Source organism: Amborella trichopoda, chromosome 12 (genome assembly GCF_054954075.1).
Source record: "Amborella trichopoda isolate Santa Cruz 75 chromosome 12, AtrichopodaSantaCruz75HAP2 v2.0, whole genome shotgun sequence".
In the NCBI taxonomy this organism is placed as follows: domain Eukaryota; kingdom Viridiplantae; phylum Streptophyta; class Magnoliopsida; order Amborellales; family Amborellaceae; genus Amborella; species Amborella trichopoda.
In genome coordinates, this window is record NC_142347.1 from 40,032,881 (window position 1) to 40,059,690 (window position 26,810).

A 26,810-nucleotide genomic window follows, 5' to 3' on the forward strand; every position below is an offset into this window, starting at 1 on the left:
ACTAATCACCATGTGAGTGGCAGTGGGTTGTAATACCATGAGTATGCAAGTGGGAATGGTGGTGCAATAGGTAGGTCATGCAAAGTGGGAGTAACTGTGCAGTGGGTATAGTAGAGGGTGACCACCAAGAGTCCAAGAAATTTGAAAATATGCTACCAACCTGAGGTCCATAAATCCTAACCCGAAGGATATCTAGTGCAAAGACATGATTATATAAAGTGAAATAAAATTGAGCTACAATCCTTATCTTGCTGATTGTTTCCCATTTGTGTTTTTGACGCTCATATGAAAGTTGAAGGAATGACTATTTTTGTTTGGGATAATCTACGATTCACAATATTTTAAATCACAAAGGTTAATGTTAGAATGAATTGTGACGAGTGGATTTACTAAATCTGTAGTTTCTTTTTTAAAAAATTATTTTTTGTGATATTGCGTTTATGTAAAGGAAAAAGTTTATATTAGGTCGCAACCTTAAAATGTAGAATTACATATGCACCTCAAAACTCCATCAAAAAATGTTGTTTTAATGTTTAAAAAACCTCTAATTGATCATCTCAACATCGAGATGTATGAATATGAAAAGAAAAAACAAAAATAGTCGCAAAAATAATGCAACTTGCAATATATCATATAGACCATCCATTTTCACTATTTTCATATATATATATAGATCTACTTGATTTTGACTATTTTTTAAGTTTAAAATTTTATAAATAGATATGAAATAGATTTTGAGATAATCCTAAGAATCTTTTTCACTAAAATTATATGTTATGATAAAATTTGAAGGTGCACCTTAATTGATTGTTTAAGGTTGCAACCTTATAGAAACCACACCCTTATATAAAAAGGCAAGAGGTCTTTTTATCATTTTCATAAAAGGTAAAATTAAAATTTTTATCAAAAAATAATAGTACTCTACAAATAAAATTTCAAAACACTAACTTCTAAAAATACCATTATATTTTTGAAAAAATTTCAAATCTACCCTTAATGATTAAATTAAGTAATATATTAATTTTTAAGCAAGAAGTAATGAATTTTTTTTTTTTTTATAAGTACACCATCCACAACTCATTATAACACTAATCTTTGTATTTAATCTTTGTATTTTGAAGGGTTGTTAACTTTAGACAAATTTTTTTAGTTTTTTCTAATTTTAAAGGCACATTAATGTTATCATATTTAATACTCCCCAAATAAGGGTGATAGCTAGGTCAAGTTGACTTGCTGGGTCAACTTGACCCAAGTCTCGCTCTAGAGCAACATACTAGACCCAACAGGTCTTGTTTGGGTCCATTGGACTTGGACCCTTCCATCCTGAACCTTATCGTGTCCAAGATGGGATGTACATAATGTGCATATAAATCTATAGTACTTGAACATTATAAAATGTATGTACTAAAATTTGTTTTCTTTTATCTAAACCCCAGCCTAACACAACCCAGCCAGTTGGGTCCAATCCATTTCACCTGGACCTGGTTAAGCGTTGGGTTTGGGTTTGGGTCTGGGTCTAGCTAGGACCCAATCAACCCAAACCCGACCCAACCTATTTAAACCCCCACTGAGAACAGAATTCTCATTAGGGCATATTTAAATAAGAGTGCGGTTTGTATAGAGCCGAGGTTTTAAACAATGAAAGTAAAGCCTACCTTCAAATAGTATCGAGAAATATAGTTTTAATACTAGATATCTTTGTGATAGCCTTAAAATATATTTTCATCTTTAATTATAAAATTTAATGCTTCAAAAATAATGTAGATCAAGCATATCTATGAAAACTTAAAAATCTTGAAAATTGACGGTTCAAAAATGCGATACAAGATGCACTATTTCCAAAACTTAAAAATCCATTTTTTTTAATCATGTCCATGCATCTTGATATCGAGAAGATCAATTTGAAAATATTTGGGCAAAAAAACCTCTTCTAGTGAAATTTTTGAGGTGGGCTCTAATTTAATTGTTTCGAGTCTCGATTCTATATAAACTTTTTCCCATTTTGATAACTGTTCTCAATGTTCTCATCGGCAGCAAATAAATTATGAAATGCAGGGGTACTAATAGATAGCTCGTACTTATTCAAAATTATACAATAACTAAAAGTTTGTCAATTATCAGAAAACATAATATTAGACTACAAGAAATTCGCACATTACTGGAATAAATTAGAAGAACTCTGCAGATGTTTAATATATATGGTTAATATCAAAATAAATAAAATAGTGAGCCAGTATTGCAAAGTCTTAACTCACATTTATGGCATATTACATAACAAACCCATGAAGCATGGCGTTGGGCCAAGGGATGCAGCACCCAGTTTTTAAATACTTACAACGATGTAAACACAAACATGCACAACAAAATCATCACAATTAAGAGAAACATGTAATCACACCAAGAAGTCACTATACCTGTGAATTACAACATTTTGTCTGAGAATGAAACTCCCCTTGATCTCTAAAAGCACTGAAGATCAGGGGCAATGCACTCGCTTGCCTTTCTAAAACCTCGAAGCCTTACTCGTATAACTCTTGACGTTTTCTCAACTTCAAGAACAGGGGTTATGAGATTAATGCATGTAATGAACCACTATGCGGTCAAAATCTGGTTTGGGCAATCCCTCCAGCCCTTACTATCTGTCACGTATTTCCCTTTTTGGTAGTAAATCACGTTTCCCGAACCTCAAGTTGAACCTTCTCCCTGTATAACCATACCAAATGCAGTCATTACTAAACAATGGCAGAAGGGGATCTATTAAATCCGCGAGTCACTTGACTGAACTAGAAAAAGAGACTAACAAGATGACACAATATTATATATGAGAAAAATAATTACCTCTGACATTTCTAGACAATAACTTCAGTATCTCATCAATTATAATTACCTGTAATTCACAAGAATTATATCAGACTTAGTTACTACAGGAAGTTCAATTATTGAAGATGAAGAAGACAAAGAAAACTGCAACTGATTTAGAGACAATGCTAAAAAGAAAAAATGTGGATTGGCTCAGCTAAATCAGAATATATGCCAGTCAAGAAACACAATAAATGAGACCAAACAAGTGGGAAAAAGAACAAGTAGACTTGTAAGCCATGCTAATGCGTACAAACAAAACAATATTTGAAAATGGCATGGAAACGTATGCAACAAATAAGGTTGACAAATGATTCACTGATTTACACAGATCTAGGGTTTTATATTTTCACATTTCAAAGCAATCTAGAAAACATACCAAACTAGAAAATGTCTTCCACTAGATATAAAAAAGTGGAAGCCTACTATTGAGCAAAAATGACAACTGTTATACTAGCCTATACTAAAGAAAAACTGGCACTCAAGAATATAAAACCAAAAAGTGGACTTACTTCCATTGAACCCTCTTATTATAGCTCATCCTCTTCCCAGAAATAAGTGAACTTATCACAGAAGGGCAGCGACATGTTAGATTTCTCCTTTCTTAGCCCAATCTCCCTCACACAGACAACACCAGTTAATGGTGTATGCATTACATGATGGTGTGGTTCAGAAAAAAAAAGTAATTTTCAAAATACCCAATTATGATAAAAATTTAGTTTTTTAGCTCTCTTTTAAGGAAAAGTTTTAGGTGAGTCAGCAGACACAGAAGCCTGGTGACATGCGAATGCCCATCTTTAAGATGGACGGTGCAAAAATAATCCCCAAAAAAACTCATTTTAAATTTCAAATATATATATATATATATATATATATATATATATATATTTATTTATTTATTTATTTATTTATTATTATTATTTTTTTTTTTTTTTCATATTCACTATCACCTTGACCTAGATCATGAACCCTAAAAATTTAGATAATAATCCATATTTAAGATAGATTTTAGAGGGGGGACACATGTGTCCACATTAGTCGGTTAACTCACAGAAATCTTATCCTTTATTTAATTCTTAAGTCAGTTAATTTTTTTTTTTTTTTTGAAAAGGCTAACTTGTATTGAATGTTATAGAGCTACAAAAAAGGACTGCAAAAAATATCATTAGCAAAAGTAAATCAATACGTTTCCACAGGAATTTTTCAATCATTTACCGAAAATAGTTTTCAATTAATTTTCCACATTTACTTTTATTTCTTAAATTTCATTGATTATTTAATTCCTTTCTAACATTGACACTTATTTAATTCATTGAAATAGGCTCTGATAACTAATAGGAGTTCCTAATTCCTATCTTAATTTACTGCTGATAGAGTTTATATATGTGTGGGTGTGCACACACACACACACACACACATATATATATATATATGTATATATATATATATATATATATATATATATAGAGAGAGAGAGAGAGAGAGAGAGAGAGAGAGAAAGAGATTTTCAGAAAGTCAGGAAAAAAGAAAAGAAAAAACAAGCTATGAAGTTAATTCAAAACTCATAACTCCTATTTATTCTCACTCTTAAAAAGTTGAGGTGCACTGGAAGTTTAAGGATACACCACGGAAGCCTGAGGAGCATATCCACTGAAGAAGAATCAGGAGGATAATAAACAAACTAGGTGGATGGCTCCCACAAATAAGGATGCCTTTATTCACCTATACATGTTTATGCTTCATCCTTGGAGAAGAATGTAGCCGATACAAAAGGAAGCCTGTAGAAGTGTTGAGAGTATGCATAATGAGTTAAGGAATGTGCTACCAACAGATGCATGACCAGTGGCAAAACCTTGAGTGTGACGTAGACCAAAGTTCTCTAGTCAACTGGTATCATTGTTTGAAATTCATTCAGTTTGGAACCTTATTAACCAGCTATATGTTCCATCCAGTAAGCAATCCCTATTACAAAGCAATGAATCATGTGGTTGGGGAAATTTTACAATGAATAAAACTCGCACAATCTGGGCCCAACTGAGACTATTGTGCATGATATTTCATTCAAGGATCAGGATATGTTTGCGAATATATGAAATTGATAAGAAAAATCCTCAAACATTGCTATGCATACAATTTCTTATTCCACAAAATTTTAGGGTGTTTTAAAGTACTCCAGAATTTTTTGTTAAATAGACAGTTATTGGAAATCTTCAGGGCCAAATATTTCAATGGGGCAAGAGTTGTGTTCTGTACGACATTAAGCACCATAAGTATGACATCCTTTTTGTGGACTCCGAGTGCTATGTTCTCCTGGAGTCCTTTGCACCATTGGCAATGGGACCTTAACATCTTCCTAAGCGCTACTTGTTTATTCACTAGTTCAGAGGTGAGGCTTAACAAATGTTCTCAAACAAGGGCTCGAGCTTGGACTCACCAAAGGTCCTGAATCATCCACTGACTTGGCTGAGTCTCTAGATAGAATACAAGAGGGGCAGAACTCAGGGAGACTTGGCTGACGTTCGGCCTTTTTATCAGACCCACCAACCTCCTAGGTCCAAGTGACGGGCAACTACAAGCCCATGTCACTGGTTTTTTTAAAAACACAGAAATTTCTCATGCACGTCAATCATGTTAGCTTTAGTAACGCAATCATAGATTAATTTTCCTTTCAAGTAATACGTCTAATTTATATTTAGAGAGAAAGGAATACATCAATCATGTTAGCTTTAGTAACGCAATCATAGACTAATTTTCCTTCCAAGTAATATGTCTAATTTATATTTAGGAGAAAGGAATAAGAATTACTCACAGGGAAAGAAAGATTAATGACCACTTTCCACTCAGACCAAGAAAGTGGAGTTACCTGCAAGATATAGCATCAGACATTCTGCTTTAAGTTGTCCATAACTAAGTATGATTAAGCCATGAAGGAGAAAAAGGACTTACAGAGAAAAGTATTGACAATGGCTCCACATACAATATCAATAGGTGAAGAATCATGGTAAGGACAATCGACCCAACCAACCATAAATTACTCCAAGGTGGAATTACACTGAAAGCAAAGATAATTGAGAAAACATTTCAGGTCATATTGGTTTTAAAAACCTACTCCACACTAAAACTTCAAATGCATTTTGCTTTGAAGTTTCCTAGTTACATGAAGAACCTTTAGAAGTTTTACTGTGACTAACAACTAAATATAACTGAGAGAGACTCGACAAATCAAAATTATGACTAGCTATTATTTTTCTGAAAGGTTAGAAAATCTAAGAATTATTTCATTGTCTAGGTCACTGCTCCTCGAAAACAACAACACAACATTACGCAGGATGGCTCAAGCATTGAATGGCACCGCCATGGTGGAATGTTCATAATTCATGTTATATTATACCGGTAGAAAATTAATCTAGATAACATTTGCTGCATCATTGGTGTAATAGCGCATACTGAATGTAGAATCAACAAGGAACAGAACAGGGACAAATATTTTGTTCATGATTAAGAAGGTCATGTACTATTTTGACTTGAACACAGCTCAAGTAACTGAAATTTTTAGAATTAACACCTGCAGACAGTTTCTTGCTGGAATTTGAACATACAAATGATACGAGGAAAGAAGAGAAATTACAAATGTGTTATAGATATAGTGATGTGCCTTTCCTAAATAGTCAATTCAATATCTAATCCAAACATTGAGGAAGAAAACAAACAAAACCACAAAATGGAAGGGAACACGTATACGGATCCATAAAATGATCACTTACATGAGAGATTGGTTCTCACTAAGGTTATTTAACGCATTAAACATCTCAACAACAACAAGAACAGTCATTGAGACAGTTGACGGATGGCGATCTTCAAATACAGTACAGGAGTATGTTGTTTCTCTTGTGGAACACGTATCAAAATTTACCTGGCATGATCAAGAACGTAAGTGCTTCCATTCCATTACACATACTGAAGATGAGAATTATGTGCAACTAAAGAGGAAGAAAATTTAAGCAATAATGCCACATTCTCTTTTGAAAAAGCATTTGAACAAAAAATCAAGTAGCTAACTTAGAAGTATCTACATGTGGTTGTTGGAACCCATGCATGCTCTTGAAAAAATTTTAATACTAAATAACAAATATAAATGCACATATATCTAATGAAACACATAAGCATCCAACACTATGGAAAAATACATACCATGCTTCTTAATGATGACAAGTTTAGCCAGTGCAAGCTAATTCATGGAAATAGCATACATAATGATGTTAGATTCCAAATTTGCCTTGTTGGTTTGACCTAAATAAGGCTAGATTTACAGAGATCTACCCAACTTGCTTCAATATCCCATGGTTAATCCCCATGTGACCAATTTAGAAGAAGTCAACATACATTTGAATAAATTTGTTATTTATATTCTTAAATTAAGAGCCTGTTAGGATGACAATTAATCTTATCAGGTGTATACTATCTTATCTGAAATTAATATACTCTACATAATATTATTTTATTAGTTCTCTAGTACATAAGTTATATTAAATATAATATTATTTAGTTATTTAACTTATTTGGTGATTTTTCGACTATGCTCATTTATTGCTATCTAAAAACATGTGGTTTTCAGCAAACTATTTGGAATGAAGTAAAACAACTTTCCCAAACGATAAACTTATATGTAAAACAACCAATAAGTTTATCTTACATAATTTTATGAGGGACGCAGCCATGTAATAAATAATTCATTAACAAGATTAATTTTATGACAACAGAAAATTATCAATGATAACGGTATATCCAGACAAACCCTAAAGCATTTCTGGTGTTGCTCTTTTTTTCAAATTGATCGAAAATGTTCAAAAGTGGTCTAACAAGGGTAACAACCTTAAATTGTTCCTTAACCTGTCCCAAGCCCGGGTAAAAGAGGTGGGTTGCATTAGGTAGACAGCGCATATGACCTTTCATAGAGAAGAATGGAGGAACATGATTCATGTAGCCGACCCCAAATAATTAGGATAAGGCTTGGATGATTGTGATGATGATGATGAAAATGTTCAAAAGAGGTAACAAAAATGTACAGTAGCATGAAATTAAAGAGAAGACCTAAGAAAAATGAGTGAATTAAAAGTCTGAAGAGTAGGAAAAAAAATAGGTTAGGCAGGAGAAGTACGAACCAATATCAATTGGGTAAATAAAGGTGACGTAGGACTTTGAGATACTTGAAGGAATAAGATTAATATTTCAAATCTCCTCATCAAAGAAAAAAAGAAGGGAAAATATCTCCATACACCCTAATTTAATGTACCATTTCTTAATAGACCCACAAATTTAAAAACTTTCCAACGGCATTAATTTTTCACAAAAGTTATCTTCTAACCCCCTAAACCCATATGACCCTGTTTTGTAACAATTTTTTGTCCCAAACAAATCCAATAAGACGGCTCTCTTTCTCTCTCTTGTTACTTTTTCTTTTTTCCCTCCCCCCCTCTCTTATATTCCTTCTAATTCTCCCCTAAACCCCTCTCTCTCTCTGTCCTATCTCCCCCATACCCTCTCCCTTTCACTCTCGCCTCTCTCCCCCAAACCCTCTTTCTCTATCTCCCGCCTCTCTCCCCCAAACACAGTCTTAGGTATGGTTATAGCCCCTAGATTCTGGCTGCTCAAAGCTGCAATGGCCACAGAATTGCCATAACCCACATTTTGCAGGAAGTGAATGAGGCCCTTAAGAAACACAAACGCAGCTCCCTTCTTCAATGTCTTGCTAACCAAAAATTTTTTAAGATTATTGGTCAAAAAGCTAATTTGTGCAGGATTACTTCCATGATTCTGAGGATCTCAATGGCACGTGTTTGTGTGGGGAGGGTTTTGGCCCCCATGAGCGAAGTCTATGCATGCCAAGGAGATACCTAAAGTGTTGGGCCCTGGAATTTGCATTACATTCACTAGGGTGACATTTGAACCCAAAGGATTGCTTGTGACAAAGAAAGTCATTTGTTGTTGCCAACTTTGGGTCTTTACAAACTAGGCTATTCGCAAACATTGCACCATGGACCCAAGAGAAACATATGGTTAGCCCGGCAAAGAAGAAAAATATGGTTTGCACTGCATGAGGGAGAGAGGGTTTGGTGGAGAGAGAGAAAGAGGGCTTCGGAGAGAGGCAAGAGAGTGACAGAAAGAGGGTTTGGGGGAGAGGCGAGAGAGTGAGAGGGAGAGGCATTGGTGGAGAGAGGAGAGAGAGGTTTAGGGAAGAAACAGAGGGATTATGAGAGAGAGTAAAAAGACAATAACAAGAGAGACAAAGAGAGCCGTCTGTTAGGATTTTGTTTGGGACAAAAATTGTTTTAAAAGAGGGTCATATGGGTTTAGGGGGTTAGAAGATAGCTTTTGTGAAATATTAATGGAGCTGGAAAGTTTTTAAATTTGTGGGTCTACTAAGAAATGGTACATTAAATTAAGGTGTATGGAGATATTTTCCCAAAATAGAATATATATAACATATCAAAAGAATAAAAGCCTAGCTCTAGGCTGCAATAGGTAGCCAATTGCTTCTATTGGTTTTCTCTAATTAAGAAACAGAGATTGATACATTGATCAAAGGAAGGTATACATCAAAGCGTATCACAGGGGAGGAGGAGGAAGGTACCATTCGTTAGCATATAAAGTAATGCCACTTAAGGACAGAGAGCAAAAGTCTTTTTTCTCCTTCATCAATAATGAATAATTACACAAGATTCGTATATTCTCTGAGAAATAACAATTCTATTCTTCATGCAAACAAGGAAGGCAAGAAAAAACCAAAATACATAATTTGCCAAGAATTCTACCATATTATCTATGCAAGTTAAGAAACTTCCAGCTGAAAGAAATAAAGTATGATGTTGAACAGGATTAATCTTACTAATTCGTAATATGGAAGCTTTGGACCCCCATCTGAGTACACAAACCACCATATGAATCCGGCAATGGTAGCAAGACCAACATAAGCTGTAATAAGAGCACAGAATTTAGTTACCATGGGTCTTAATGGCAGACAAAGGAACTTGCACAGCTTGACAATTCAATATTTGAACAAAATGAAGATGGATGCCATAATATTTGTCGAGGAATATTGGCTTCACGTGCAAATTAAATTGTGAGTTTAATGGTTAGTATATATTATACCCATTTCACAAAGATGCAACTGAGATAATGAGGTTGATACAGCAAAAATCAAAGTTTATATGTGACAACAACAATTATCTTGTTTTGTTTTTTTGTAATCTTGCGTACTAGATGCAATGTTGTCATAACACTCCTATCATGCTCTGTAAAATCAAGGGAAATGTCCTCATTTACACAATTCTATGCAATTATGTTGTCCAATGGAGCTTACCACCAATAACCAAATAACGAAAAAACAGCCACCCAGTCACTACTGCCTCACCAACCTGCAAATTTATTAAAATGAGGGCATGAATTGCTAGCAAAACATGCAATAGGATTTTATCTACAATAAGAATCAGTATATCAGCTGAAGCACGACATTTTAAGTGCTCATGCAATACAAAGGAGACAATAAATAAAATATGGTGCGGAAAAGATAGCTCCTTCAGAATAATATCTTGAAATAAGCGTTTATAACCATTGCACTATTGAGCACTTGGTCTAAATCTGATCAGGACAATCATGAACGCAAGACTGGAAATGACATAAAACACTTGGAAAATGTAATGTGCTGCCATTCAAGGTAAATGAAGTGCAATAGGCTATACCAAAGCTTCCACAACTTTCCAACAAGCAATTGTGGCTATTGATTCAAACGCAAAAAAAAATATGACCTCCTTACAAGATTATCGATCAGCAGTCTACTCTTAATGCAGAACAAGTTCAACATCCCAAAGATTGTAGAAGTGAAACCGTTTTTAGTAACTTAAGCAAATCTGCTTTTGCATTTGATAATTTACATGCCTTAACACATCCTAGACAATAGGTACTGTAGTTCATTGATTTCAGGATTTTCCATTCATATGATATTTTTGGGCGGATGGGGGATGGCGGGGGTAGGTCACCCTGAAATTCAAAGTTGGGACGCAGAGTCGCAAGAGTCAACAATGAAAAACCAATCAGGGCAGTGTGCAAACCCGAGATGGTAAAGATTCATGTAACTATGATGAAGAGACAGGGTGAGTCCTCAAATTTATTCAGTTACTTAGTCAAGCATGGGTTCTTACAATGGCATAGTAAGCAGTTCCCAAAATATAGGCAAAGTCTCAAGTAGGCAGATAGAAGTAACAAGTGGAGGACCAATTAAAAGAAAGGGTATCAAGTGGAGGATCATTCTCCGACACGCAAAAGTTAATGAACTCTAAACATTTAGGCTTCGTTTGGGACCGATATTGAACTTTCGGCATAATGGATTAGCAGCAGTGCATAATTGTGCAGTGTAAAGTAGAGAGAAAAAGGGTCAGGACCCTTGTAGATAGAATGCAAACTTATTAGCAACATTTTGCATAGCCCCAGGCATGAGATTGTGCTTCACAAACAACCTAGCATTGACCACTAACACTATCTCATGTATTACACCCCAACATCCGTTGCTGAAGCTTTTGCAAATGCAGCCTTGCTGTGTCCAAGCAAATTGTGTTTAGGAAAAAGATAATTCAGAATAAGCTACATGTTTGTTTAGGAAAAAGTGAAGATTATTATTATAGAGTCAATTCCTTCTGAGAAGGAATCACAAAGCTGTTAGCCCCAGGCATGAGATTGTGCTTCACAAACGACCTAGCATTGATCACTAACTCTATCTCATGTATTACACCCCAAAATCCGTTGCTGAAGCTTTTGCAAATGCAGCCTTGCTGTGTCCAAGCAAATTGTGTTTAGGAAAAAGACAATTCAGAATAAGCTACATGTTTGTTCAGGAAGAAGGTGAAGATTATTATTATAGAGTTAATTCTCTCTGAGAAGGAATCACAAAGCTATAAGAGGACCTACTGCTGAAAGCATAACAATTTACAACAGTCCATCAAGTTAATTACCTTGCGAGGTCTGGACATCATAACATTGGAATCTTGCTTATTGAATCCAATGGCTGTGGCCGGCAAACCATCGGTTACTAAATTCACCCAAAGTAGTTGTACCTGTATGACAAGAAAAGAGGAAGAAGGTACTCAGTCTTGAAGAATAAATACTGCCTGGTTTACTTCTAAGTATAAAATTTTAAAAATAGAGATGGTATATAGCATCCCCATGATGTGGATGCTTGAAGCTTTGAAGGTTGCATGAGCACCCTTCAATGGTTCAGATTGAACCTATTATCATCCAATGGCTGAAAAGAGTTTTGTGCTTTATTTTTTATTTTTTTATTTAAAAACATTATTTCTCTCAAATTTGGGGTAAAGATGTCTTCTTATATGGCGCATAAAACAAAAATAATTAAAAAAATATTGTGAATAAAAAATGACCAAAATACCCCTAAACAATTCAAGGGGAGTTTAGTCAACTTCTTTATCCAAAAGTTTTTTTTTTTATTATTTTTGTTTGGTCCACCTGTGACTTATGGTCTGACAAAGGGTACAAACCTTGGTAGAGCGGGATGGCATAACAGGATTCATGTAGCCAACTCTAAATAGTTGGGATAAAGCTCAGATGATGATGATGGTGGTGGTGATTTTTATTTGGTCCACCTTAGTAAAAATAAATCTAAAAAGTAGATTTCAAATAAATACAGTTTTTAAAAAACATAAAAAATAAAATACGAAACTCTTTTGTGGCTGTTGGATCTGGTTATATTTAATCCGAGACATTGAAAGGGTGCATGTGCACCCTTCCACCATCCAAATGACATGGATGGGAGACTTTCCCCTCAAAATAATCAGACCCGTAGGATTAATTCTCAGTGATGAGTATTAGAAAACACAGAAGTAATAAGATCAGCAGGTGCAGCTGGAAAAAGAATAATAAATACAACTGCCATGTTCATTACTGACTTACAGTAGGGTTGTTTAGTTGTATTCATAATTTTGTGCATAAGCAGCAGCTATTACTATAAAACAAGCATGCATAGATGTCAATCTCCTTTAGCAATAACCAGGAAAAAGTCCCTCTGGGAGTGAAAATTACTAACAAATACAAGACTATATGAGATGAAAACAAAAAGCTTAATTCTAGGTCAGAAGAGTAAAAAGACTTACAGGAACAAGGGTTTCTGGCATACCCAGAACTGCTGCCACAAAAATACAAACTACTTCTCCAATATTTGAAGAGATCATGTACCGGATGAACTGTTTTGTGTTATTGTATATTGCTCTTCCCTCTGCCACAGCCTGCTCAAGACAATCACTAATCATGGGAATCCAGCACAAGAACTATTTGAAGAAGTAAAGCTATGATTTCTCTGTAGATATTATGGTTCTATGAATAAAGCAACTAACAATAGAATGAAATATAACAATGGCAATAGCAGTCTGCAGACTTACAGCAACAATGGAGGCAAAATTATCATCTGCCAGGACCATATCTGAAGCACTCTGAAAAAATGCAAAAGGGATATTGAGATTATGTTCATAAAAACTGTCTCAGGAAATTAAAGCTACAAGTTGAAGGATATTTCGAGCAAGATATGCCTTGTCACTGAAGATTGTTGCCATCACAATGTCAGAGATGACCAAAAAAAGGGAAACTATAATAGGCAGCGATCACCTAAACGTTGAACACCTTTTCCAGAGGATATTTCAGCAATTATTACCAATCAAAAAAGATAAACTGCACAATTGAAAGAGTCATCTTCATCTTCAAAGCTTTTTCCCAACTAATTGGGGTTAGCTACGTGAATCCTCGTCCGCCATTCTGCTCTATTAACGGTCATACCCTCAGTGAGGCCATAAGCCCCCATATATTTTCTCACTACTTCCAATCATGTCCTTTTGGGCCTACCCCTTGGCCATTTTGAGCCTTCCACTTGAACTAACTCGTACCTCCTAACAGGTGTTGTACTGGGTCTGCACCACACATGGTCAGCCCACTTAAGTTTACTCTCTCGCAACGTATTGCCTATTGGTGCCACAATTAAACCCTAATTCTCAATTGAAAGAGTAAAAATGGTAAAAGCACTAATTCTCAAAAAAATGATAAAAGCACTAAACCCAATCTCCAGCATTAAAGATATCAATAAAATGGATCCTGCATTTTTTTTCAACCGATAAATGTACCAAATCAGCAGAAAGTAATAATGAGAACCCAGTCATAAGCATGTTAGCACACCAATTTGGTATATAATGAGATCAACCAAACACATGCAGCCTGCAGCAATGGACTGTTCATGTGAGATTATTTAGATGACATCTCTACACATCAAAGCAACGTGCCACGTGCCTTGTGTAGGCTAAAACTGAAACGTGGATCAGGATCACAATACAATAATTACCTTGGCAACGGCAGTCCCAGATCCCATAGCAATTCCTATATCTGCTTTCTTTAGAGCAGGGGCATCATTGACACCATCACCAGTCATTGCAACCTTGACATAACAAAGGATGTTCCAGTCAACACCTTTTAGAACCAAATAAGCTATTGCAATTCGTATGTAAAAACAGATATTAAATGAACACGAGAAATCCAAAAGATCTGATCCCCAACTTTATATAATTTCTAATGTAAGTTCAAAATGGGTAAACTAATGATCCCAAAATTTGCTTTTTCAAACTTATGATCTCAAAATATTGACAAGTTTTTAGTTTTTATTTAATTACTTTTCTTCAGAATGGAGAATGGCTCAATTTGTGTGATGGACTGTCACATCACCAGACCAACAGTCACAAGACACGTGGACAGACAAATTTAAAACCATTCAATCCCCAATCAAATTCTACGTGAGATCTGAATAATCTAGTGGAGGCTGACAATGATTTTCTTAACAAGAACTCTGTCCCGGCATTTTTCAAGTAAACAACCAAAGGATAGTCTCACGCAGATTCTGTTGAAGACCACATCCAGGTTATTATACAGCAATTGTCGCACATCATCCTAGCTAGATAAAATATCAATCAATAGGTCTGGGGTTTGGTCACTGCTGGAGGAAGGCTCTATCTCTAGGTAACTCTGCACTTGCAGGGGTTGGAGGCATCTTTCCTGATCAGTACTCCAAATCACTACTCTAATCCAAAGGTCCCCATAAGGACAACAGACTCCGCGATGCCAAACTAGCAGTCATCAAGCTTTTTGATCCGTGTTGGACCATTCCCTAATCACTGAGGGGAATTCCATAAATGTAATGAGATGAGCTTTGAAAGTCTCTTCTTGCCTGTGGACTTTGGAACCAGTTTCTCAGCAGATGTGGATATTACTAGCTATTTTACAGTTACTTAGAGTGTGGAAAGAAGCAAATTCTAATGGCTGTGCTTTAGCAAAATGAAGGAGCTACAGACCAAAATTTTGTAAAACATAGATTGCCCCGGTGGAACACTGTTTTAATATGTTTCACTCTTGTATGCATGGTGCTGTCTAATCCCAGGGTAAAAAATTGTGTAACTACTTATTGTACTGAATATATTACAGAAAATTCTCTCAAAAAAAAAAAAAGGGAACAATGAGAAGTGAGGTATGTTGATGGACTAATCTGCACTAATAATGCCATCATGAAAACCATATTGGTTTACAAATAGATAAAGATTTTGTGATGACAAATGCAGAAGTATTACCACTTCATTTTGGTGTTGTAAAGCTTCAACCAGCATTCTCTTATGAGATGGTTCAACCCTGAAAATAAACAGGAGGAAAAATAAAACAACCATAAAAGTAAGTTCATATTTTTTGTAGAACACTTATATTATCTAAAATTTGACAAGAAAATATGCTCTAAGCAGATCTTTCACAGTAAAATATGATATTCAACTAACTGACACAACTTTTTATCATGTCAAACAAACTTTAACAACATTAAAATTGCCACAAGTTACTGTCATACAACCAAACAAAGATCAATTATAAATGCCTTATAGTAATAAATTTTGTACTAACAGGAATAGAACGAAAAAAAACAGATATATGATGTTCATTCACACCTTTCCTTCACGAGAGAGTACACTAATGTCACTAACTCAAGAATCCAGCAACCCATGTAAGTTTCAGTAGTAATACATTACATTCTATTTTTCCAAGGAGATAGCCCATGACTATTCGTAAAGTGACAACCTTGGAGTTAGTGATGGGTAGCTATATTGAGTTCAATTAAGAATCCTAAAAGGTTGCCATAGAAGGTCATTTGGGAAGGCAATAGTGATGGTTACATAGACGCCGACATGAGTGTCTTGTCTACTACGTGTCACACGTGTCTAGTACTTTGGCCCAAAATTCCAATCCGTCCCCAATACGTCCGTACAACTATAGTAAATAAATATAACATACACATAAACTATAAATAAATTTTCAAATATAGTAAATTGAAATTAAAAGAGTAAAAATATAAACCATAAAAATATGAATTTATTCTTCGTAAGTCCATTATTTTATTCAAAGCAATTAGTAGAACAGTTGGTAATTTAGCATATGCAAATTTTAATCCAATAAAGTTTAATTTAGATCTTAAAACATAAATTATATGTAAAGTTTATTAACAAGATACTAATGAACATGCATTTACCAAAGATATGTGCAAGCATATATATATATATATATATATATATATATATATATATATATATATATATATATATGATAATATTTTATAAAGACTTTCTCTTTCTTTTTAATCTCATGTCATAATATTTATTTTGACTTTTCAACTTGTAATAAATTAAATGTCCTTATTATTAGTACATTTGTAATAAATCCAATGTTACTTTTACTATTATATTGTCCATTATTTAAATGTACTAGAGTGTCTTACTTAAAATACATGTAGAATAGTACCACAGTGTTGACTTTTTACGTTCCTATACTTATAAATATAAAAGACTTCATATTATAGACATATGTGAAGATGATGGTGTGGTGGTCGACCTTTTTGGCATGCCACCAACATGCTAGAAGTTCGAAACCCATGAAAGCAGGCCCTTTTATTAAAATGCATAATAGGGATACGGCGTGTCTAAGAAGTGTCGGTATACTAAACACTAGACATGTATAGACAAAGTGTCTATAGCATGTCTAGACTTATCAACACATGTCGATACACAACACCAAAATTTATTGGAGTCTCTAGGTAACACTGGTTTCTTTTTTCAAACCCAGATAGGGTATTAAAATCATGGGGATATCTTTCTTTTACATTAAGAAACAAATCACATGAATGACCCATAAAGGCCCCATTGTACCTCAAATTACATTTTATTTGCGTTACAATACCCAAAACAGCCTTAGCCAAAAACAAAATTGACTAATTAGTCCCAACTTAACCACAAAATCTGTAAACAATTTTAACCTAGATTAGATAAAATATTCCATAAACACTCCAAGTACTTTTCTAAACAGCTCCTAATCCTAAAAATATATAATAAAAAAATAGAATCCCTAAAAAAATAAAACTCCTAAAAATAAATTCTAAATATACATCATTTGAAATTAAATAAAGATAAAATAAAAGAATAATTTTGCCATGCATCAAACTCCCCTAGTTGGAGAAAACTCATCCTCAAGTTTTGAAATAGGCTAAGATGAATCTTGCACTAAATTCATTATCTTCAAATTGAACACTGTGTCTTGAATCCTAAGACCTAGCATTACTGGCCTGATAAAGATGGAGCCATTGTGCATCATGATGCAGTCTTTGCAATCCAATAATATACTCAAAAACTATTTAGAGAACACAACGAGAAAAGGGTCTTTGTATGTCGATGGAGTAGCTATGAGACATGTGCTTGGTTCAGCCTAAGAACAAACCAAGAGAGCATCTTCATGATGAGCGCTAGATATGACGACCGAACCAGTAGCCTCACCTATTGATTCTCCTTGGACTTCTTTATCTTGCTGTTCTCTACAAATATCGCCCCAAATCATCATCAAAGATGGGATCACTATCAAAAACACGACACTAACTTTATCAGAAGGTTCTCATCAAACATTGGATCACCTATAAAATAACCACGATCATCAAGGATGTGGGGAAGAAAGTCCCTTCTCAGTTCCTTGGCTACTACTCGAGGGATAATCATGCTATAGCAAATCACCAAATCTTCCCAGTTATTGAATGCAACTTCAGGCTCATCTTCTTCTGACACGTCACCAAAAACAAGGTCCATCAAATGATAGCATGTTGTCCTCTTTGAAAATTTCCTCAAAAAGATTCACAAATTTTCTATTTGGTCACTGAGAAGTGGCATCCAATTCCCCAACACTTAAAGCACTTAATAATGTTGCTGTTTGGGTGATTCAGGCGACCTGAACTATTCCCAACACCTACAGAATCCTGTCATTTGGATGAACCAGCAGGCTATGAGGTCTGTCCAGCCACCAAATTCTCATTTTTCCTTTGAATTCAGTTCCACTGCCACTTGTACTACCTTGGCCTGTATCCCACTTCGATGACGGCTGCCTCTGTTGAGCCTCAACCTCAACTGCAAGCTTGTAAGCTTCTTCTAAGATCCAGTAACGCTGCAAAACCGCCGAGGACATCTCGTATGGATGTCCTCAATCCACCAACATAGCGAGCTCTCTTTCTGCCACCATTGCGGGCCATCAATTGATAAAATTCATCGATATACTCCTTTACATTCTTTTCTCTCCGATGAAGATTATTTATTCTAAGATAAAAGCACCATAAATAATTTTTAGGTATGAAGAAGGTAGGTATTCTTCCTTTAATTTCTTTTCATCCTCTCCCAGGTTTAATTTTGGGCTTTCCCATTCTCTTCCCTATAGTCCTAAGTTGTTCCCACCATGCTGAGGCACCCTTCTTCAATTTTATGGCAATAATTTTTAGGAACTTCCTTAGAAATAAAAACTGTTTCTATATTATTTAACCAATATATAAACTCCTCGGGCTGAGGCTTTCCATTCATCATCATCATCGTCCAAGCCTTGTCTCAATTATTTGGAGTCAGCTACATGAATTATGTTCCTCTATAAAGGCCCAAACCCTTAGTAAAACCAAAAGTCACTAATACATGTCCTTTTGGGCCTTCCCCTTGCCCTTTTAGAGCCTTCCACTTGAACCAACTTGTACCACCTTACAGGTATTGTATTAGGTCTCTACACTGCACATGGCCAGCCCACCTAAGTCTACTTTCCCTCATCTTATTACCTATTGAAGCCACACCTAAGTTCCCTCATATGTATTCATTCCGAATTCTATACTTTCTTGTCTTGCCACTCATCCATCTCAACATCCTCATCTCAGCTATACACATCCAATTTTAATTCTATTGGGTTGAGGCTTTCCATTAAATGCAGGTATATCCGCCTTCAAATTGACATCCCTAGACCGATGCACCCCACGTCGAGGCCTGCTATCACTATCATCATCACTCGACTCCAGACACGTAGCGCGATGGTGAAAAGGGTTGTATTCGAGATCATCTTGGGCCTAAAGATCACCATCTTGCTCTCGCAAGGAGCTACATAAATTGCTGAATTTGCCTTTTAAGGTCAATTTCTTCACCTCTGGGATCACGAAGTGGGTCTATGAAAGCCCCCTGCAATGGGCCCTTCTCGCTGCCCTAGATTCACCGAAATCCCAAACCCTAGTCAGAGAATCAACAAAACCCTTTCTGAAATCAGCAAGATCTAGAATGAATTTGGTAAAACTTGGCCCAAAATTAGTAAACCCTAGACTTGTTTGTAGTTTCTTGGATTAATTGTTGAAGAAAACTTGCTCTGATACCAAATTGATGTAGGGAAATTGATAGAGAACATTAAAATAGCACTTTAGGCCAAGCACAAGCACCAAAAAGAAGCTTTATGTTCTTCTTCAAACCCAACTACGGTTTCAAAAGCATGGCTCTTTCTTTCTCTTTTTTCAAAACCAAATCACAATAATGACCCATCTATGTAACTTGATATGTCATCAGTCTATTCCCACTCAGACTCAGACTCTACTTCCTTCCAATCTCCATTAAAAACCTCACAATTTGAATCTATCCCATGTAGATTCCTCTTCTTTTAAGGCAACGTTGTTGCCGGTCTCACTTGCGCAACTATGTAACCATCTCCATTAATTTATTGATTTCTTTGGGCAATCGGATCAGATCAGCATCCCTGTAGCAAAAACCTCCACGACCAGCCATAGCAATCTCTAACTGTCTTCAAATGATCTGCTACCAAGTCCGTGACGGTGGCGAAACACTGTAGCATTTCGCCTGTAGGTGTTTTTTAGGTTATATATATATATATATATATATATATATAAAAGCCACTTTCTTACATCAAATGTCAAATGGCATGTTGGTTCGTGACGCAGACCTAGTAGCATGACCTACGGTTTTAGCAAAGGAGATAGGGAAGATCAAGAAATAGAGAAAGATTCAAAAACCCAAGGTAAAAAGAGCACTTGCTGCTCTAGGGTTTTGAATAGAAGTCCATAACATTATCCCCCATTATGCTTGAGTACATCCCTTATATAAGAAAACCCTAAAATAGACTTAATCCTAGCCATCCATCTAATCTAATCATGGCCCTTTATTACAAAAGACTTTAAGTGAATAAAAAGACATAAAAGACGATAGAAATTACTACTTATGCCCCAAAGTGAATAAAAAAGACTCAAGAAAATAAATAAAAGACATAAAAGGATAGACTAAATGACTAATTTCCCCTCTTGTGGTTGCTCCTGTAAACTATAAGCTTATCTATCTTGTCTAGATACACGAGAGCAATATTTTTAGCTACGTCAGTCCCCCCCTTCCTCAAAAGAATTCACCCTCGAATTTGATGACTTGTCGTTAGAGGTATCACCACGATATGGAATGAGATGCTTGACATTAAAAAACATCAGAAGTGCGAATATGGTTGGGAAGCTTCAATTCGTAGGCATTGTCATTAATCTTCTTCAAAATTTTGAACAGTCCTACCTTGACAAGACTTGAGAACAAGGCGTTCCATTCTATTGCATTCTCTATATGCATTTGATTAACCATGTCTTGGGCCCATTGGGAATTACCATACTTGTAGTACATAAGCACAACACACTTGGTCTCAAACACATCATAGAATACTCTACCATGAATTTTGAAGCGGATCAAGATTAATGATGAATTACACTCATGACTTCCTTCAATTTGCACATAATGATTAAATATAAAGGTTCTCCACTCAAAAAATAATAATAGTTCAAGCCAAACTCTAAAATCAGGAATTCACATATGCACCAATTGGATGGCTACCTTCTCTATCAAAGTCACTATCAAAAAGCGCATAGGAAAATATCACCAACCCTTGAGCGCACATCATGTGATACTCCATATTCAGGTAAAACATCAAGTAAAACAACATCCTTGCTGCCACCGTATTCTCCTTGATCCTCCTTTTCTTCACCTTGTTGTTCTCCATGGAGATTATCACCCATTAAATCATCATCAAAGATGGGATCGCACCCTCATCAAAGATGAGATCAATATTAAAGACATGATCACTATCTCCATCAAAAGGTTCCTTGCTAAAGATTGGATCACCATTAAAGCTACGATCACCCACTTTATTCTCAACATCCAAATCTTCATCCAAATACTTGTAAAAGACTGGCGGTGAATAGGGGGCAACGGGATGGGTCAGGGTCCGAAGGGACCGGGACCTGGACCTAGACTTGAATTCACCAAACCAGACCTAAAAATTAATATTTAAATATATTTCATATATTTGGATTCGAAAAATATTACCAAACCCGGACCCAAATAGTGTTCGGGACCAAAATTTGGACCCGTCCCCGACCTGTCGGGTCGAATTTTTGGACCCATACCCGGATCCAGATCGATTCTACCCGTGGGTCCCTGGTTGGGTCCGGGTCCGAGTCCATTGCCACCCCTAGCAGTGAGTCTCAATCCATAGCATCCTGAGAACCATTTGCTAAGAACAAAGTTTTTGCATGGTTTCCCTCGGACAGATTTCCACAAAACTCCAGGATCTCAACTTTGAGACCGGTTTCCCACCTACTATTCCTATCCGTATGATCAACTACCTCTCTCCTTGGAGCTTTATCATGGAAGGGATTTATGGATTCCTCATTTGCCTCGATCTCATCCTTTTGAGATGTGACTTCCATCTACGCCAAACGCAAAGCTAGGGTTTCGACCCATCTCCTTAGATCTGCAATCACTTCTCGTGAACTAGCATCAAATGCTTATAAGGTTGTTGTTTTTCTTCCTTTTCCTCTGTGTGGAGGTATGGTTGATCTGGGCACAAAAATCGATGCTAAATTACAACAGTAACTTGCTACAGTGTAGTGCTCTAATACCAACCTAGCGTAGACCTAGTAGCTTGAACTAGGGTTTTAACAAAGAACGAGATAACAAAGATCCAGAAATAGAGAAAGACTAAAAAATCAAAGGTAAAAGAATGAGCACTTACTGCTCTAGGGTTTTGAATAAAAGTCTATCATTATCCCCCATTAGGCTTGAGTACATCTCTTATATACGAAAACCCTAAACAAGACTTAATCTTGACCATTCATCTAATCTAATCATGGCTATTTATTATTTAAGACTCTAAGTGAATAACAAAACATAAAAGACTCCAGAAATTACTAGTTATGCCCCTACGTGAATAAAAAAGACTCAAGAAATAAATAAAAAACATAAAATGATAGACTAAATGACTAATTTGTCCTTCTGTTGTTCCTCCTGTAAACTTTAAGCTTATCTCTCTTGTCTAGTTACGCGATAATACTATTCTAGGTTGCATTAGTTTGGTAGGCCGCACTTGGTATGCCTCTTTATGAGAGATCTTGGGTTTGATTCTCACAATGGGCTTTTTCACTCTTGTTTCCTATCCCCTTTGAAAAAAAGACTAAGCCTCAATAAGGGCAACGATTATTGGGGGAGCTCGAACCCCCACCACAATGGGAAATAGGCGTCCAAGAAGACATTTGAATGTTTTTTACTTAAAATCGACATAGAATAGGTGTACAACACACTTGGACGAAACTCGCTGCGCCCACAGGGAGAGGCCGAGTAACTCAGCCGAGTGAACTCAGCTGAGTCCCGGTACACTGGAAAGAAATCATGCATTACTCATGGCAACTAAGCTAGACTATTTCATTGTAGATATACTACTATCGAAAGCATTCACCAAAAAAAGGTAGCCAGCAAAATGCCAAGAAAATTGCATGTCTCACACAATCAAAGAGGTACCTGGTAAAAAGTACCATACGCTGCAGAGCTAGTGCTCGTTGTGTAGGAGGAAGGCTTTCAAATTCAGAAGCAGTAAAAGAGCAACCTGCAAAATCTTCTACATGATCAAATGCCCCAATTCGACGACAGAGTGATTCTGCAGTGGACTGCAGCACAAATGAGTCCCACAAATCATCACATTAATCAGTTCTTCCATAACTCCTTTTTGAAAGAATTGAGGATTTTCTGAAATGGCAGCACTTACTTTGTTATCCCCCGTCACTACTATGACACGTATTCCAGCAGCCATACATGTTAGAATAGCATTTTTCACTTCTTCTCTGGGTGGATCAAGCATTCCAACCTTAGCAGAATCACAAATAAAGACTAGTCACATAAGGAAACACGGGACAGGATGAATACGCATATGAAAAAAAATAAAAAATTGACAAATGGTAGTGATCCTCTCATGACTACAATTAATTTAACCAACACTCTGGTGATATGCATACCGATGAAGGTGCATGTATTAGATTGTTCAGAAGGGTAAATGAAATGAACATGAGTATATGCCATGGTGTGTATAGCAAGAAAGAAGAAAATTAACCCAATGTGGTGAGCAGATGAGTAAGTAGTCAGCATTTCATATACAAATTTATGCCAACAAGAAGGGGAAAAAGTAAGTTGGTGCCAGTGCTTCTTCCGAGAAGAGAGAACCAGTACAATAAGATACATTTTGCTTTTGCCAAAGAGGCTGAAGTCTTTGACTTCAGTATGCAAACCAAAGGAGGGCCTTCCGACCCAGCTCGCTGAATTCTTCAGCCTCTTTGACCTTCGACAGTTTGGTAAAAAATAGCTATGTACTTTGTTTATTGAATTCAATTTTTGCATTCCCCCTAATCATCCAAAGGATCGACGCAATCTCCTCCTCAGCAAAAACAAGAGCCCAGCAGGCTACCACATCTAACAACATAGGGGCAGAACAGGATTACCACTTCCCCAAGAAAATGAAGAACAGGGTTGTATATTCAAAGATACATGAAAAGTAGAATGCAGTGTCTTATCAACCATGTGATCACGAAATTCAGAACTAGACTACCCTAATTTCTGTTTACAAAGAGACACAAGAGATGATATGTCGCTGGGTTGGGATTTGTCAGATTAAAGTTAGATTTTTTCCATCACAAAGGCCAACACTTTATTCACCAAGATAGGTGCAACCATGTAAAATTTCCTCTGATGCACACATTAAACCCACTTTCAAGGCCATTGAAAATGTCTTCCACAGAAGCCACATCCCCCTCCAGGTATTGCACGCCTACCACGTCTGTTCCCATGAATCTTGATTCCCAAGGGATTCACAGGAAATCGCTTAACCTGTTATAATTATGTGGGTTCAGTTAATTATCAAAAACAATTGTGGGGGTTTATCTCAACAAGGTACAATGACCCAAAAGAGAGGCCTCCTGTCCACAGCAGTTAGTGGTCCTTGATCAGATGAGATTTTTTATCTTGTGCATGAATTTGCAGTTTGTGTTTATGTTCTTAGGGAACCAAAACGCACAGTGGACTGTTTACCTGAATTGACAGCAATTGGATGTGGTTTCCCAAAAGTGGGATTTCTTACTCCAAGAGATCTCAAGTAAAAATAGTAATCATATTAATTACCCAAAAAAAAATTAATCAAATATTATTAACATAGGGAGACAATAGAATCAAGAATGCTGCACACCTCAACCATAGGAATAATGCTTTGCCAAAGAGGTGCATGAATACAACCTCTTGTAAAGTCATCTTTCAATTACATCAACAATGCATGACCTATTTTGAATCACACAAGGTTGAGTCCAGCAATAAATTAAAAAGCAGGAATAAACGAATGATATGACCAAATAAAATGAGGCTATATAAATTGAATTAATGACACTAGGAAATGAGAACAGAGAATTAGAGAGAAATAAGATAGCTCTTTTTATGATTGGTGCTCGATTAGCATTTACTGAAAGTTGAGAAATAACCCCAACAGTGTTGTATACTTAATGAAGCTACATTTGATACATTTTAAAATTCACAACCCCTAAAGCCTCAATAGGTTCTACACGGGTAAAATTACTTCATGCATCAATGAAACAACATACCAAGCCAATAAATGTGAGATTTGTCTCATCATCAAATGAAATAGTTTGTTGACCTGTGGGCATTCGTTTCAAAGCAAAAGCCAAACATCTGAGGGTTTCTTCCCCTGCAAGGCTGTCCATTCAAACGCTTAGTTAGAAACACCAGTCTCAAGAAAACAAGGAAATACCAATACCCATGAGTTATCTAATGCACAATTGCTTAAAAATGAGAGCTGAACTCATGCTGAATACTTTGAAAACTTAGGTAAAATCACCAAAAGAATTATGTGAATAGCCACATCTGTAAACATAAAAATAGAAATGGCCAGGGCATGGAAACCGATGCACAAGGAAATAAACAATGAAGTCAGAAAAGAGAGGGGGGGCAGTTCAATGGGGATGGGGTCCCCTAACCGCAGTAAGAATGGACCTCAAGATGTCATATTGCAGCAACCCACCACCCTGACCACCTAGTCTTGAGTTCATTTCCCAGTAAAGGCAGAAAACGTACGTCAGAAGCAAGAGAACAAAGGAAAAACCTACCTGTGGAACCTAGACTCTAACTCAGCCCGTATATCCGCAGTAAGTGGAACAGCAGAACCATCATCATTGCATAAAATATTTGAACATCTGGCAATTATACTCTCTGGAGCACCTTTTGAAAACAATATCTCCTGCTGCTTTCGGCTGCAGAGCACACTCATCATTTTACGGTCTCGAGAGAATTCCAGAACAGCAATCTGCAAATTTGCAGAACTGCTTGTGTAAGCCACCAAATAAAGGACATTATATCTTGAAGATTATAGGAGGAAAGTGCGCAAGTCTAACATAAAGAGAATTCGAGAAGTGTAATGAAAAGGAATTCTGAAAGATGACATGAAGTGGTAGCAAAATCATTTTGATTGCAGAGAGAAAATGAAGAGCATAACTTCTTTCACAGGACCCCAAGTATCTTAAAAAATAAACTTATTACCCCCCTTCTCATTCCATGTATTCAATGCAAGAAAACAAGACTCGGCCTTATGAAGTACATAGTGCGGTAAACAATGTAATATATTTCCAATGTTTTAAATTTTAACTAGATATACTAGGAAATATCGAATAAGTAGCAGAACAGAAGCACAGATAATAGCTCTAATAATGTTAATACATAAGCACAAATAAACGATGTAGAATAAGTAGAAGAATGCCAGGAAACTTGCCAGTAGATTTCTAATGTTTTATATTTCCTACAACGTATTATAAGGAATCTAGAATGTAGAATAAGCAGTAGTGTCATTAATATTATCAAAACGATGTAATACATAGGAAAGTCACATAACAGCACGAAGAACTTTCAATCTGTTGACTGAGAAGAAGAAGGCTGGGAAAGCAAGAAATATGCCTAGAGCATGTTCAAAAGCAAACCTTTTTAAATTGCTGCTCCCAATAGCGGTTACAGTAAGATGCACGTTCATGTTTGCTCAGCATGTTCAGGGCTGAAGGCATGGAATCGAAACCAGGAAGTCCAACCTAATTAATAGTCAAAAAATAATCAGAAACAATGAAAAAAGAATGTGAATTATAACCTAAAATATTTTAGTCTGCATATGTAGTTAGGGATAACCAAAAT

At 36.1% G+C, this 26,810-nt stretch overlaps 1 protein-coding gene across 3 annotated transcripts in view; it reads right to left on the reverse strand.

Moving 5' to 3' along the window:
• Window positions 1–2,236: 2,236 nt before the first annotated feature.
• Window positions 2,237–26,810, reverse strand: part of ECA3 (endoplasmic reticulum-type calcium-transporting ATPase 3) — an 86,983-nt gene continuing 62,409 nt past the window's right edge. For all 3 annotated transcript variants that reach the window (XM_020675189.2, XM_006857058.4, XM_088853776.1), the window contains 17 exons: window positions 26,606–26,710; window positions 25,742–25,938; window positions 25,220–25,331; window positions 23,347–23,445; window positions 23,103–23,248; window positions 15,525–15,582; window positions 14,252–14,344; window positions 13,305–13,355; window positions 13,020–13,151; window positions 11,865–11,966; window positions 10,220–10,274; window positions 9,746–9,831; window positions 6,624–6,772; window positions 5,806–5,911; window positions 5,669–5,722; window positions 2,839–2,887; window positions 2,237–2,703 (listed from right to left, as the gene is read on the reverse strand). In XM_020675189.2, coding sequence (XP_020530848.2) covers window positions 2,636–2,703; window positions 2,839–2,887; window positions 5,669–5,722; window positions 5,806–5,911; window positions 6,624–6,772; window positions 9,746–9,831; window positions 10,220–10,274; window positions 11,865–11,966; window positions 13,020–13,151; window positions 13,305–13,355; window positions 14,252–14,344; window positions 15,525–15,582; window positions 23,103–23,248; window positions 23,347–23,445; window positions 25,220–25,331; window positions 25,742–25,938; window positions 26,606–26,710 — 1,662 coding nt within the window. In that variant the 3' untranslated portion in view covers window positions 2,237–2,635. The remainder of the gene's footprint in view (window positions 2,704–2,838; window positions 2,888–5,668; window positions 5,723–5,805; window positions 5,912–6,623; window positions 6,773–9,745; window positions 9,832–10,219; window positions 10,275–11,864; window positions 11,967–13,019; window positions 13,152–13,304; window positions 13,356–14,251; window positions 14,345–15,524; window positions 15,583–23,102; window positions 23,249–23,346; window positions 23,446–25,219; window positions 25,332–25,741; window positions 25,939–26,605; window positions 26,711–26,810) is intronic.